Source organism: Falco naumanni, chromosome Z (assembly GCF_017639655.2).
Source record: "Falco naumanni isolate bFalNau1 chromosome Z, bFalNau1.pat, whole genome shotgun sequence".
In the NCBI taxonomy this organism is placed as follows: Eukaryota; Metazoa; Chordata; class Aves; order Falconiformes; family Falconidae; genus Falco; species Falco naumanni.
Window position 1 is genome coordinate 55826684 of NC_054080.1, and position 14019 is coordinate 55840702.

The following is a 14019-nucleotide window of genomic DNA, read 5'->3' on the forward strand; positions in this document are numbered from 1 at the left end:
AGAAGTATACCCACTTCCATCCTGTGAGGGCCCTATGTGTGACACAGAGAGTGAGAGTGAGAGCAAGAGAGACCTTCCTATCCACTTCCACCCCTTCTTTGGGTACGCTTTATGAAACTCAGACAGGCTTCTAAGCAGTCTTCAGTAGTGGGTTTATTTCAGCAGTCGTCTGTGGGGTTTTTCTCAGCTGCTCAAGTAGTGCCTGTAAAGAGGCTGAACCTCAGGTTCCCTTCTTATAGGCAGATAAATTATTTCTTCTTTTTATACATGGTGATTTTGGAGATAAGGGTTAATGATCTCTCTGACAAGTATAATTATTTGTTGCATATTTTTTTCATATAAGACCTTCCATTTTTCCACAGATTTGCTTTAGGAACACTCAGATGTTGTCTACGCTTTTGTGGAATTACACCTTTCAGACGTCTGTGAAGTGTGAAGCTTGAAACAAACAGCATGGCTCCTAGCATTTAAATGGCTTTCTGCTGTCAAATTTTGTTTAAGACTGTGGTGCTTTTGCAGACTGGCGTGTTGCCCTGGGAACATTCATAAAGCTCTGAACGTTTTCCTTCTTCCTACCGTACCGCACTCGAGAATGAAGTGCTACTAGGTGCAGTTAAGAGTTTCACGGCGCTCAGCCTAGTGAAGACTTACGGTCGTGCCAAGATTTCCATGCTAAGCCAGTGCCTTCCTACTTAATCGTTAAGGCAATTTATTTCACCGACTGGGCAGTTTTCGGGCTGTATTCCCATTTCCATCCTGTTGTTAAGTACCACATGTCCATTTGGACGCTTTCTCATCGCTGTAGCGGGTATCTTGTGAAACCATTGCAACTCGACGAGGTTGTAAAACGCAAAGCCGAATTTAATCCGTGTTTCGGCTTTAGTTCGGCTTTTCTGTGACAGGAGGTGTCCACCGCCGCCCTCCCGGCTCCCGGCGGCGGCGGCCCAGCAGCACCCAGCGGCTGCGGCAGGCAGGCTCTGCCCCGGCCTGCGGGCGGGTGGGCGCGCACCGCGCGGCGCCAGCTGCCGCTCCGCCGAGCACCGGTAGCGGGGGTCCCGCGGGTGTCCCTGGGGAGGGCGCCGCGCCGCCCAACGCCAGGCCAGCTGCGGCAGCAGCTCACATTCCAGCACCTTAACGAAAGCGCAGACCCCGCGTTCTGCTGGCGGAGCTGCCCGCACCGCACCGCACCGCACCGCACGGTCGGAGGTTATTGGCCACGGGGCTGCGGCAGGGGGCGGCGGAGCCGGCAGCGGGGCCCAGCGCAGCCCGCACCCGCAGCCCCGCGGCGCCCGGGCAGGGCAGCGAGGGCGACGGGACGTGCCGCCAGCCCCAGCAGCCTTCGGGTGAGCGCCAGGCAACGCGCGCTGTGCCGGCCAGCCCGCACGGCCGCGCAGGGCGGGAGCAGCGGCGGGGACCGAGGCGGCCGGCACGGGGCCGCGGGGCGAGGGGGCCGCTCGGCAGCTCGGCGCCGCCACTCCAGCGCCCTGCGGCGCTTCGCCTCCCTCCAACTCGCGATCGGCGCCGCGGCCCGCCCCCGCCCCGGCGCGGCGACGTCAGGGCTCCCTCCCGCCCCTGACTGGCAGCCGGGGGAGACACCGCCGCCTGCCCCTGGGCGGAGGGCGGCGGATCGGGAAGGCGGCGCTCCCCCCGCCCGCCCCGCCCGGCCGCGGCCCGTAGCACAGCATGGTGGTGCCGCCGCTGCTGCGCGCCGTCATCATGGGGCCGCCGGGCTCCGGGAAAGGCACCGTCTCCGCTCGGATCATCAAACACTTCGGGATGAAGCACCTCTCCAGCGGCGACCTGCTGAGAGACAACATGCAGAAGAAGACAGGTGGGAATGGGCAGGCTCCAGAGCCGGGGGGTGGGGGCGTGTGTGTCTGTGGGGAGGATTCGGGCCAAGACACCGGCCCCGCGCAGCCCGGCGGGCAGCTCCCGCCTGACACAGCCCCGCTCCGGCCGGGGGACGGGCCTCCCCCACCCGCCCTGCCCTGCCCCCCGCCCCGCTCCGCGCCCGGGCCCCCTCTGTGTGCCCACCCCCCCGAGGCTGGGCGTTGTCACACAGCCCTGCTGGGGGCCCCGGCGGTGAGCCTCCGGGCTCGGGCTGGGGCTCCTCTGAAGGCTGTTCCTTGGCATCCTCGCTACGAGCCCACCGGCCACCCCAGCGGTTTATGCCCTTTTCCTTGTGCTGTAACACCGCACCACCGCCCCGCCGTAAGCACCCAGCGTTCTTTGCAGATGTTTCTGACGGCCGTCCAGCTGGAACGTCTTGAAAGGGGAAACTACTCGTGTTTTTAACAGATGGGGCAAAGAGGAGGAGTTCTGGGCAATGGGACCTTTTTGAATCTCCATTAGATGGCTGGAGGTGGAGGTGCCTGGCATTACCAGCTATTCCAAAACTAGGCAGCCTGGTCCCAACGTGACTGGCATAACAGTGGTGGTGCTTTCAAAAAGCAATGGGCAGAATCTCCAAACTGCTTGCCTTGTGTTTTTGAAATTATTATTACGTTGCCACAAGCTCCTGCAGTGCCTAGGCTTCAGCACGGCCTGTGCATGCGCGCACTTGCTTGTGTCAGGGGATGATGTGTGTTACACTCGCTGGGTTGAGCCAGGCTCAACCCCTGGCTCTGTGGAGATGCCACAGCTCCAGTGGATTGCTGCAGTGATGAAAGGTCCCCTCCTGACTTCCATATCCACTTTTCTACGTGATGGGGTTGAAAGCCTTGTCAGATCTGTTTCAGGTTGCATGTCATGAAGTGAGGGTGTTATTACTTCCAGGACTTTGAAGCTGCAGAGGGCTACACTGACCTGTAAGCATCACTGCAGTGTTATGATCAGGGAACTGGCAGTCTTGGTTTTGGAAGCGTATAAGCATGCTGGAAGGTGAAAAATTATCTGTATTATGAAATCAGTTGTGATGTGATTTCTACATCTCTTTTCACACAAATTCTGTTTGCTCTGTAAGAACGATGACTTCGGCTTAGTTGACTGACTTCACTACAATTGATATCTACAAGTTAAACATTTGCTAGGAGCACCACCTGCACGGGCATGTCTGATCACATTCATGCTTTTTCTGTCTGTCTGGCTGCATAAGCTTAAGTTTTTATTTACAGAGGATGAGAGAACCAGAATTGTTGCTATTACAAGCTTCCAGTGTAAGTAAGACCTAATGAGAATGGAAGGCGTCCCAGAAGATGAAGGAAATAGGTTGTTTAATAAATACTTAAGTTTTTTTGCTCTTTTAATACGTCTCGGAAGCAAGATCAAAGTGCAGCACCATTGAGCTGAAGGGTGTGTGAGAAGAGGAAACTGGAAGTGGAAAATACCCCACTGCTTGATTTAAGGAGGGAGTTATGAAGCAGTAGAAAGAAAAGTGATTTGGCTAAGTGTTCTAGGTGGGTTTGACAGATGAAAGAATGAGAACCAAGATGTGGAATGAAAGTGTAGCAGACACATTAAAACCCTGAATATGAGGAGAGAAGCCAGTGGAGGGTGTAAGAGATGATGAAGTTTGCTCTGAATAAGCTAGCGTAGAACTTACAGGAATCTGCTGCAGTTTTTCATTCACTAATTAACCTGGATGAAGCTCTGTTTTAATTTTATTGGAAGTGAGCCACTCGTTGCAGGAAAAGTCTCCAAAGGATTGAGACAAATAGTGAGGTAGCAGGAGTTAAGTAGTGTGGTGAAGGAAGGAGAGGGACTGAGAGGCCACTCAGAGAGCTTTGACAAGTTTGGTCAAGGCAAAGAGTTTGTGAGTTTTGATTATCATCGAAGAGTCCTGCAATTGCCAGTTCTTCAGGAACTATGTTAGGCTAAGTTGAGTGGTTAAAACCCTTGGAAAATTAAATATAATTAACAATAGTTATATGGTGCCATTTTTTGGCATTTGCTGTCTTCTGAAAACGGACTTTATTGAAAAGTCCTGTTGAACATGTGAGCATCCTTAGCGATTTGCAGTTACTACCACGCTCTGCTGCTTTGGAGAGTGGAGAGTCTATGACCACCTCTCTAGTGCTAAGCAACCTCTTGTCTGAATATGGTTAGGGCTGGTTTGCTGTACCGTGGTTAATACATGCCAGTCTTTTGAGAAACCATGAAACGTGGATACCTGTTATCACCTAGACAGGAAGGAAACCTGTGTTGCCTTTAATTCCGAAGATTGCCATGCCTGTAATGGTTTCAGGCTCAAGCTGAGAAAAACAGAACAAAATAAAAACAACAAAACCATCACAAAATCCCACAACCAACAATAGGGGGGGGGAAAAAAAAAGCAAAAAAAAAGCAGCTATGGTCTGGTGTACAAACCTTTTGTCCTAATATGTAACTGTTTGGGTACAGTTGTGCCTGTCTTTTTCTTATGTAATAGTGACTTTTTAAAAAAACTGAGGTTTGTAGAAAGAGGCAGCATGTTTCCAGATCTGTTGGTCTAATAATAGGCCCTTACAGCATGCTGTACTCTAAAGCTCTCTGGGCCCAAAAGCTCACCTGTCTTTCCAAAATATATTAGTACCAATCTCTTATCAACCTTGCCTTGTACGTATTCTTAGATCACTGTGGCTAAAGCAATGCTGCAGCCTAGCTCAGTAACACATCCAAGCGTCAAGTACACATTAAACTATCTAGTTGTCCTTTATTCCTTCTGTCAGGCTGCTTTTTCAGGGCATATAGTTCAAAGTGCACTAGAATAATAAAAGAAGTATGACTTGCTGACCTCAAAGAAAGGAAGTACAGAAAAGAATAGACACTTTGTACCCAGGCAGACTGTGACCTTCTTCCAGTTTGTGATGGGCTGGAGGACTCAAGCACGAGAGTCTGACTGTTTTCCACAATGGTCTGCAAACCTTTCAAAGCCTGACTGTAGACGTGAACACTCAATACGGGGAAATCGTCCCTTTATTACTTTATTTTTTCTCCCAGTACCAGAGCTACTGTTTGTATTACTTGAGGGCATATATTGCTTTTCAGTTGCTTTGTCTGAAGAAGGGCCCCTGTACTCTGACATGTGCCAGTACTGCATCCAGTGATGGGCCTGGCATTCTTCATTGCTCTCTGCTGAAAGCAGTTGTATCTTGTGTTGGTATGTCAGTGCATCCTGTTTTCTGGTTAGTTTACTGTAACTAGATACGAATTGGCTGCAAGTAAAGGCTTCTGCAGGTACACAATAAAATCAATCTAGCTGCTGTTCTGGGTAACTTAGATAATTGGGCAATTGTTTTATAAACAAAGGCCACAAAGACTTTGTGTCTGAGACACAGCCCAGGCAAATTAATTTCCTCGTGGCTATACCATGATTTGGGTGAACTACAGCATGCTACTGCCTGTCATGTAGGAGCACGGTCTGATATCTGGAATTGTGATGTGTGGATGGCATTTTAGTGAGCCAGTGGGCTAAATGACTGGTATTAAAGGTTAGTCAGTTCCATGGGAAAATACTAGTGTCGGCACACTCCCATAAATAGCGTACAATATCTATAAACATCCTCTTGTAACTCTAGTAGCCATAAAGATACATATCTGGCAAGTGTGCCCCACTGCATACTGCTTTCTTAAATACCAAAGGTGTTCCTCTTTGTAGTGAAGCTCTAAGTTAGTACTAGCCACAAAACTGAGAAAACAGCTTTCTTGACAGGATTTTTTTCAAGGTTATCAGGCTGGTATTTTAACGAACGTGTTATCATTTACATTTCTCCTGTTGAAGACTCTTTTTACCTAATGGCTTTTCCTGATTTTAGTTTTTGGAACCTAATATTTCAAATATTTACTAGTTATTATTTGGAGGGTGTAGGGATAGAGGTGTGCTGAATACCCTGTTGCCATCTGTGGAACTACAGACTGATCAAATCAATCTGATACATATTCTGATACAGCAAGCATACTGTCTGTCTTGTTTACAGCTTTACTGTTCTGTACCATCCTGATCAAAACAATTTTTTTGCAGGCTTGTTTTTTTTGTGGTTTTTTTTTTTTTTGCTTGCTGGCAGTCAGAGATAGTGTAATGCAACTTCTTTTACTTTTGCAGAAGTTGGAATCCTTGCCAAGTCCTACATTGATCAAGGGCAGCTTATTCCAGACGACATCATGACACGACTAATGCTGAATGAACTAAAAGGTCTAGATCAGTACAACTGGCTGTTGGATGGTAAGTTAGTATATCTGGTATCACAACGTATGGCCAGAAAATCTGCACTGGAAAGCTTTGGTCACCTGTGGTTAGCTACAATCCAGTAGCCATCCTCGAGTCATAGTAACTGGACAGTATTTGTTGCCAGCTTGTTATGAAACCTTCGGCAGCTAGTCTGCCCCAGTTTCTTTGGCTGTAAAATGCTTTGGGTGCACCCCACCTTCAGAGCATTAACAGTTATGTTTAATTCTTGTTGAAAAGGGTAGTTCTACACTCCAGTAAAATTTCAATTCTGGTCATTCTTATGCTCTAGTTCCCCTTTAAAATATGCATTGAGAAGTTTCTTTTTTTTAAAGCCTTTTCTTGTTAAAGTCCTCGGGGAATGCAACGCTTTAGAAGAATGGGGCTGAGGAATTATTTAAATAGAAAGGTAGGTACGTGATGCAGGAACAAAGTAAGCATGGAAAGCAAGAATTGCAGCAGTGCGGGGTGTATTAAATCACTAACAAAAACACTGCTTAAGTGCTCCAAAAGGGCTCTTTCATTTGCTCTGTGGTTGTGTTCTCTAGAGTGAATACTTCTGGAATTCCGCAGTATAAGTTCATTGCTTCAGCATTCATGGTAGAGAAAATGCATTTGCTGTTGTCTTCATGAACTGAATGGCTCTTGTTACTGCAGCCCATGGGAGAACAGTTGGATGCGCAGTACAGAGATAATGTGTAGGCTGGATGTGTGTGTTTTTGGATTCTTGTCATAACCTGTCTCAGTAGATAAAAGTAAAAAGTTGTTGGTGTGGCTTTTTATTTAGAGGGAGTGAAAAATCCACAGTACTCTGTCCCTTAGTGGTTTATTATAATTGCTTCTAGTACTGTGATCTGTTCTGGTGGCTTTAGTCACAGTTATGTTCCTCTTTAGTGAAGACAAAGGCTTAATTCCCACAGCGAACAGCACAATGAAACTTAATCAGTAAAGGAAAGAGCTGCAGATGTGGTTTGTTTTTTTTTTCTTTAGTTCCAGGTCCTGTGTACACACAGTTCCAAGCCTTGTGGATCTGGATGTGTAGCAGTATAGCTGGGCATACTGGCAACTCTTAACAGGAGGACGGTGTGGAGACTGTAAGAGAATAAATCAATTTTTGCTGCATGCTAATGTGCTGCCTTCTCTAAACTTCTAGAGCAGAAATTTTGTCTGCATCGGCATTTGTAATAAGACTTAGTGAATTAAACTAGTGGTAGCTCTGGCGTAATCAGCTCTGTAGAAACAATACTGTTCTATTGAAATATGTTAACCAGAAGTCTTTAGTTTGATAACTGCAACGCAGAACAAACAGTTGAGGTCAGTTAGGTCAAACTAAATAGTCGCTGAGCTGCTTGTGTGCTCACTTAGCCAAATACTCATTTCCACTACCTTACAATAGGTTGGTGGCTCCTAGTCATAGCAGATGTAGCAGTCTGAGTCGTGTGTGTGGGTATGATCTGCCTAGATTTTAGTGCTGTATAATTAGGGCACTATTCTCTGTTCCTGAATTCATTATTCATTGCATTTGGTATATTATTTTTTCTCTATTGAGAAAACACTGTATGCAGCAAATGCTGGTTTCGTTTCAATGAAATGCTTTTGTAAAGGCACATTAATTTCTTGAGGAAGTCTTCTCTTAACATTTAGAAGCACTTCCATGAGATAATGTGAACATGAGAGAAATAGGATGAGGGCAGTTGATGACTGTGGTTCGAAGCAGGTGCATCATTAATGCACAAGCAAGAGCTTGGTCTGAGTTAATCAAATCTTTCCTTTTGCAATGTGCTAGACACGACACAGTAGCCTTAAATCATAAAGTATTCTTTTTTTTTCTGTTGTAAGTCTAGTTCTTGGCTGGTTCCTTGCTCAGGAACACCCATCAACCAATGTTATGCAAATAAGAGTTTCTGAAGTATGTACTTATAAGTCCTTGCCTTTACGGGGAAGTTTACTTGTATAGTACGATGAAAATTACAAGCCCTGAAGAATGTGAGACGGTGCAAGAACTTTGTGGGTAGAGGTGTTGCTTCAGTGAATTTATGGTGCTATAGCATTTTCTGCAGTAGCTTTGACTACTAAAATCTTGTGCATTTTTCATTTTAAATTCTTTGTGGAGAGCTTTCTTGTTCACTGTTTCCCCCTTAAGTTGCCCTTCTTGTTCACTGTTTCCTTTAAGTTCCCCTGATTCCTCCTAACACAGGCCTTTAAAGGCACACTATCAGAGCCATAGAGTTCATGGGGCAAAATGCAGTGTCTTTTAATGAAGAGAGATTCCTGTTCAGCCTGAAGTGTTCTCAGTCATCATTCCTGTGGACGGTTTAATACAAAAGAATTTCCAGAACTCTTTCTAAAGCTATTCTTTTATGTAAAATTAATCCTGGACTGCCTGAGGTAGAAAACTAGGCTTACTGCAACTGAATAAAATAGGTTTGTAATGGTCGTCTCCTTAAGCCAGACTTGCACAACTGTGGAAATAAGAGTTATCATTAACATTTCTAGGTTGTTGCAGACCTCTGAGTGATCTGCCTGTAGCTTCTACAGTTTAAAATGTGTATACAGTGCTTTTATTCGATATATATAGTGGTATGTAGTACATATGAGTATGGGGTCTTTTTGCATTTATGTGTTATACTTTTGGGAAGATGGTTAACTGAAATGAGGAAATGGAAGCTGTGAGGCATTAAACAAGTTAAAATGCCATGACACACTGAAAAATACTTGGAAACTCTGATAGCTCTTCAGCCTTTACAGTATAATGATGCTTTTTTTTTTTTTTCTCTGACAGTTATTTTCTTTTAATGACTGAATCCAGGTAGTTCTTGCTATAACTCTGCCTTTGGATTTTTATGGAATTGTTTCCTTTAAAAAGGTTTCCCCAGAACGGTTGCTCAGGCAGAAGCCCTGGATAAAGAATGTCAAATAGACACTGTGATTGACCTAGATGTGCCATTTGAGACCATAAAATGTCGGCTCACAGCACGTTGGATCCACCCTGCCAGTGGCAGAGTATACAATCTTGAATTCAGTCCTCCCAAAGTGCAGGTAAGCAATACACGTTGGTGTTGGTGCTAAATAAACATTGCATTGCATTTGGTAATTGCAGTAAAATATTGTTGCCTGTGTTGTTGCAAACACACTAGCTCAGAAGAAAAAGCCTCATTTTATCCCTTAGGAGCGCGGAACCTTTCTGGTAACATCCTGCGTCTGAGGGTGTGTTAGTGATGTGGTAGAAGCTCAAGCTGATGGACAGTGTGTTTTGTCCCTTGCAGAATGAAACACCATGTGTTTTGTAAGCTCTTGTTAAAGCTGTTCACTGATCTGGAATGCTCTGTGTCTTGCATGCTGCCGTAGGAGCTGGACATGTTCTTAGCCTGTTCTGCAAGTTTGCAGCCTGTGCAGTCCAAAACGTAGTTTCCTTTTCCTTCCTCCTGAGGACTCATTTTTTGTATCTAGGAAGCACACTGAATCATCAGTTAGAAGAATCCACTTAATGCTTTCCCTGTGTTTATATTTAACCAGGGTGGGTATTTTCAAAGGAATTCAATGTGGAAGCCTGCCAGCCAGGGAACCTTCTAAACAGATCAATGAGGTTATGGCTCGAGATATCCTGAAGAAGAATAGTAAACTTGAAGATAATGATTGTACATTGTTACCTTAAGATTTTTGAGGAACTTGGATTAGCTTTAGTGTAACTCAGCTTAAGCAGTACTTCATCCATAATTCTACGTAACTTACCTGTTGCAGCATCACATTTCACCTGGAAGCTCTATTAAGTTACATGGGAAGCATAGCAGGCCCTCTAGTTTTTGGATTTCGGTGTTGCAGGAAAAGAGGCAAGCTGAAATAGCAGGTAGGCACTGGAAGCGAGTAACTGGAAACACTGCCTTTGCATTGTTTAAAATGTGGTGGTTTAAGACATGGTTATTTTTAATTGCAGAAGAGCATAGGCAAGCTGCGACAGAGAATTACCAGACCTACCAAAGAGCAGGCTTCAGCTGCAACAGCTTTGCCATTAGGAACACTTGACTCTACCTTCCAGTAATTGGCAGGCATATCACAAGACAGTAAAGTAGACTGCAGTGTTTAATTGAAACCATGGAATGGAGCTGAACAGCTGAAACACCATTGACTCTTATCTAATAGACCTGCAAAATGTTTACTTACTGCACAGAACCAAAAGATTATGGTTTTAGAGTTAATGCGAGGCTGAAGGCTCAGTATTTGATGGGCAGTGAGGGCACTGGTATGGCTGTCTGCACAGATCCTAGAAAGAAACACTTGAGTATTTTAAATGATTGTATTATGTAAACAAGGTAAGTTTGACCATATAAATCCATCTCTAGTATGATACAGATGTTCTGGAACAGATTTTCTTCACACCTTCATGAACTGAGCAGCTTACCGAACACTGATGGCTACTGATTTTCTGAAACTGACTGCCAGAATGCAAGCAGGAAAGAAAAACTTTTTGTGCTGTAATTGGCTTTGCACTTACAAGATCACTCATGTTTTCACTCCAGATGTCGTATTAAACTTGTCATTAGGGAAAATCAAAATTCTTGAGGATTTAGTTAATATGTACAAAGGGGCAAAAAGCCTCCTATCTGTGGTGGGTCATGTCCTGTCCTTAGATGCATGATGATTCAGTGCCCCTGAGAAGGAACCCAATTTTTATGTCACTAGCTAGTCATTCATAAGATATGCCCGTGGTCAGTAATTTCTTCAGTCACTGCTGCTTTCAAGGCTTAAAAGCTCTGTGATCGCTTAAAGCACTTCAGTAAATTGGAGGTGAGAGGTGCAGTAAAGTAGAAGCTGTCATAGTCCACAGGACTATATTTACTGTTCACTGAATCCTAGAAAAACTTCAGCTGGCTTTTATGCCATTTTTTGTACAGCTGTTGTTCTGTTTTGCAACTTAAAATCAAAGGGTCATTAACTCCTTTCCCCATTTCAGTCTTGTCAAACAAAGGACCAGTTGGTCTCTTGCTTGTTTCCTGTTACAGGAACGCGTTACCAACAATATTGTTTTCCCTCATATGCAGGTTTTTTTTCTACGTATTTCCCATATTCAATGAAAGTTCCAGAGGACAAATTAGTCAAGTTACTATGACCTGGTGTTCATTGCCAATACCGAGAAAATATTTTTAACTGATGTTGACTTTCCAGTAAAACAGTCTATCTTTATTTCCAGATGAGATATAGGCAATAGCTTTTCTCTTTAAAAGCAGAAATCTACATCTTGACTAACTGGAAACTGATAGTAATTTAAATAGAAAATGAAGAATAGAAATAAGAAATATATACCAGTGTTTGCTTTTAACCATAATTAGGGCATTGATGATATTACCGGAGAGCCACTTGTTCAGCGTGATGATGATAAACCAGAGACGGTTACCAAGAGGCTGCAGGCTTATGATGCGCAAACAAAACCTGTTCTAGAATATTATCGGTAAGTAGTAAAATCTATTCTTCCACACTCTAAAAGCTTCTCCATTAGCATAGCGAGGAACAGATCTCTTCAATTACAGAGATACTGCAACGGTGAATGTGGTGAGTAGCAGTGGATCTTTCATCAACTCAATAAGAAAACAACCTAGTAAAATTAGTAGTTTTCCATTGTTGCAGAAAACCTCTTCAACGAGCCTGCTTAGCAAAAGACCTTTTCCCCGTAGCCATATTTAGCTTTAAAAAGAGTGCTCTGCATTATTCAGTCCATTATAGTACTGTTCCGAGCAACATAGCTCTGGTTAGTAAGGTAGTAGACAGTTCCTTTTTTTGGAAGATTTTAACAGTCCTTTCTCTTCTGGGTGTGTAAGTAGAAGCCCTCTTAACAAGGGCAAGGGGTCAAGAAGCGATACATAAATAGAAGAACTGTTAATAGGGATTTAAAATTGGCTGTTCTAAGAACAGGACTGTGATGGGCACAGCTAGCAAGACTCTTTGGCAGTAAGTAGCTATTTAAGAATACAGCCATTTGCACTGTGGAACTATAGCACATTATTAGTTCTTTTAATAGCCAGAATTATACACAAAGTTTCTCTTAATGTAAAGCTGCAAATATCACATTGCTAATCTATATAGATAATAGTAGGTCACCATGTAGAGCTTTGTAGTCTTGCCGTGCCTAGACAAAGAAACAAGACTGCCTTTGACAACATCCTGAAGCGACTGTCCTTCCTCAATCTCCGTATCTACCACCCTTCATTATGCTCTACTGAAACTGTTGAGTGGAAGACTAGAAGCTCCATCTTTGGGGTGGTTAAGTTTTAAAGGAGTTTTTCTGGATTGACAATGGGTTTCCCTGACTGGTGGCTTTTCTGAAGCGAAAATGCCTCAAAGCACCACAGTAAGACATGGGCCTAAGCTATTACTATTACTGATACTAGCATACTTCACAGATAAAACTAGCTACTGGAACTAATTCAGAATAACTTGGTTGGGCCTGGTTTACTTGCTTGTTCTGATGTATCTTCTTTAATCCTTGAGGTGTGACTTTACAACACCTGGGTTAGTCACAGTTGTTTGGATGAGTGCCCTGTAGCATGTGCTATACAACTGCATCGCTTCTTATTTTTGCCTTTCATTGTTATTAAGTACTCTGTGGACAGCTGCCAGTTTTATGAACTGATGTGGCCAACAGCTCACTGTTTGAGGATGCATGCCCAGCCTGCAGTGTTACAACCACAACAACGTTATGGCTGTTCTTGGTGTTAGATCACACGCGTATTCACACACTCCTGCCAGGGCAATCTTAAAGTGAGGTGCAGATCTTGGAACAATTAAACAGCTGGACCTCTGTAATGCTTTGTTTTTTTTCTTTCTTAGGGAAAAAGGGTTATTGAAATCCTTCTCTGGAACAGAAACCAATAAGATCTGGCCACATATCTATGCTTTCCTCCAAACAAAGTTGCCAGATGTGAGCCAGCAAGATGCTGCCACACCCAGGTGAAAACAGGTCTAACCTCTGCTCATCTGTCATAGCTCACACTTGATTACATAAGAAGCAGCAATCGAGGATTTCTCTAAGTAGTCTACCAGACTGATAAATAACTAAAATCTAATGTTGTCCTTAACTTATACTATGATAAAACTTTGTTGCCTGTGGTTCTCACTTTAATGCTGTATTTTTTATGTATTAAATATACCTAGTTTTTATAATATAGTAACTGATTTATCAAAAGCAGCTACTCTTCTGTCTTTTGTTCAGAAAATATTTGTTTGCAAATACTTTCTGGTGAAGGAAACGCATTTCAGAATACAGCTTAATTAGAAAGCACGTTCATTGATTTACTCACTTAGGAAATGTAGTGCAAAGCAATGACAAGGATATGAAAGCATGTTTCTTGCATGTGCGATTGGTTGGGGCCAGCCAGAAGCTGTGCAGAACCATTACTGCCATCCTGCAAAAAGTCATTTCAGACCAGAATTGATATATAGATAGATAGATAGATATGTCATGGAAGACAGTTACCTTCTTTTAGCTTTGCTTGCATAGATATTCGTTGATTTTGCTGGGTTTAAATTACCCTTAACACTTGCTTGGATGATTTGCTTTATTACTATGTTTATATTTCTGCTCTCAGAGCAGCTATCTTGTAGGCACAAGAAATGGAGTTTCAATTACGTGTAACAAGTTTGCTAAAGCCTCTGTCTTTGTGCAGCTGTTTATTAGTAAAAAGACAGCAGATACTGAATAGATTAAGTGTAATCTGGTAACCTTGTAGCTAGATGATCTTGACTAGTGAAAACTGTCTTCAAAAAACCAACTGATCGTTGATGCATGTGCCAGGATTTCCAGTGGTCAAATTATTAACTTCATCTTATTACTGTACCAAGTTTTATTGTATGAGTTTGACTGGTTTTCATGAGTTCATACTAAT

General features: G+C 43.7%; 1 protein-coding gene across 1 annotated transcript; it reads left to right on the top strand.

Annotated features, from left to right (window-relative positions):
• The first annotated feature begins 1624 nt into the window (after positions 1–1624).
• On the top strand, positions 1625–13319 carry AK3 (adenylate kinase 3). The gene is made up of 5 exons (XM_040579900.1): positions 1625–1831; positions 6020–6139; positions 9009–9181; positions 11470–11588; positions 12965–13319. The coding sequence occupies exons 1-5, from the start codon at positions 1684–1686 to the stop codon at positions 13086–13088; spliced, it is 684 nt and encodes a 227-aa protein (XP_040435834.1). The 5' UTR covers positions 1625–1683; the 3' UTR covers positions 13089–13319.
• Positions 13320–14019: the final 700 nt, after the last annotated feature.

Bases quoted from the DNA above. Each gene is read 5' to 3' on its own strand.
- AK3 (XM_040579900.1), top strand. From the start codon at position 1,684: ATGGTGGTGCCGCCGCTGCTGCGCGCCGTCATCATGGGGCCGCCGGGC. The intron at 1,832-6,019 runs GTGGGAATGGGC...TTACTTTTGCAG, and splicing joins CAACATGCAGAAGAAGACAG to AAGTTGGAATCCTTGCCAAG. The intron at 6,140-9,008 runs GTAAGTTAGTAT...TCCTTTAAAAAG, and splicing joins GTACAACTGGCTGTTGGATG to GTTTCCCCAGAACGGTTGCT.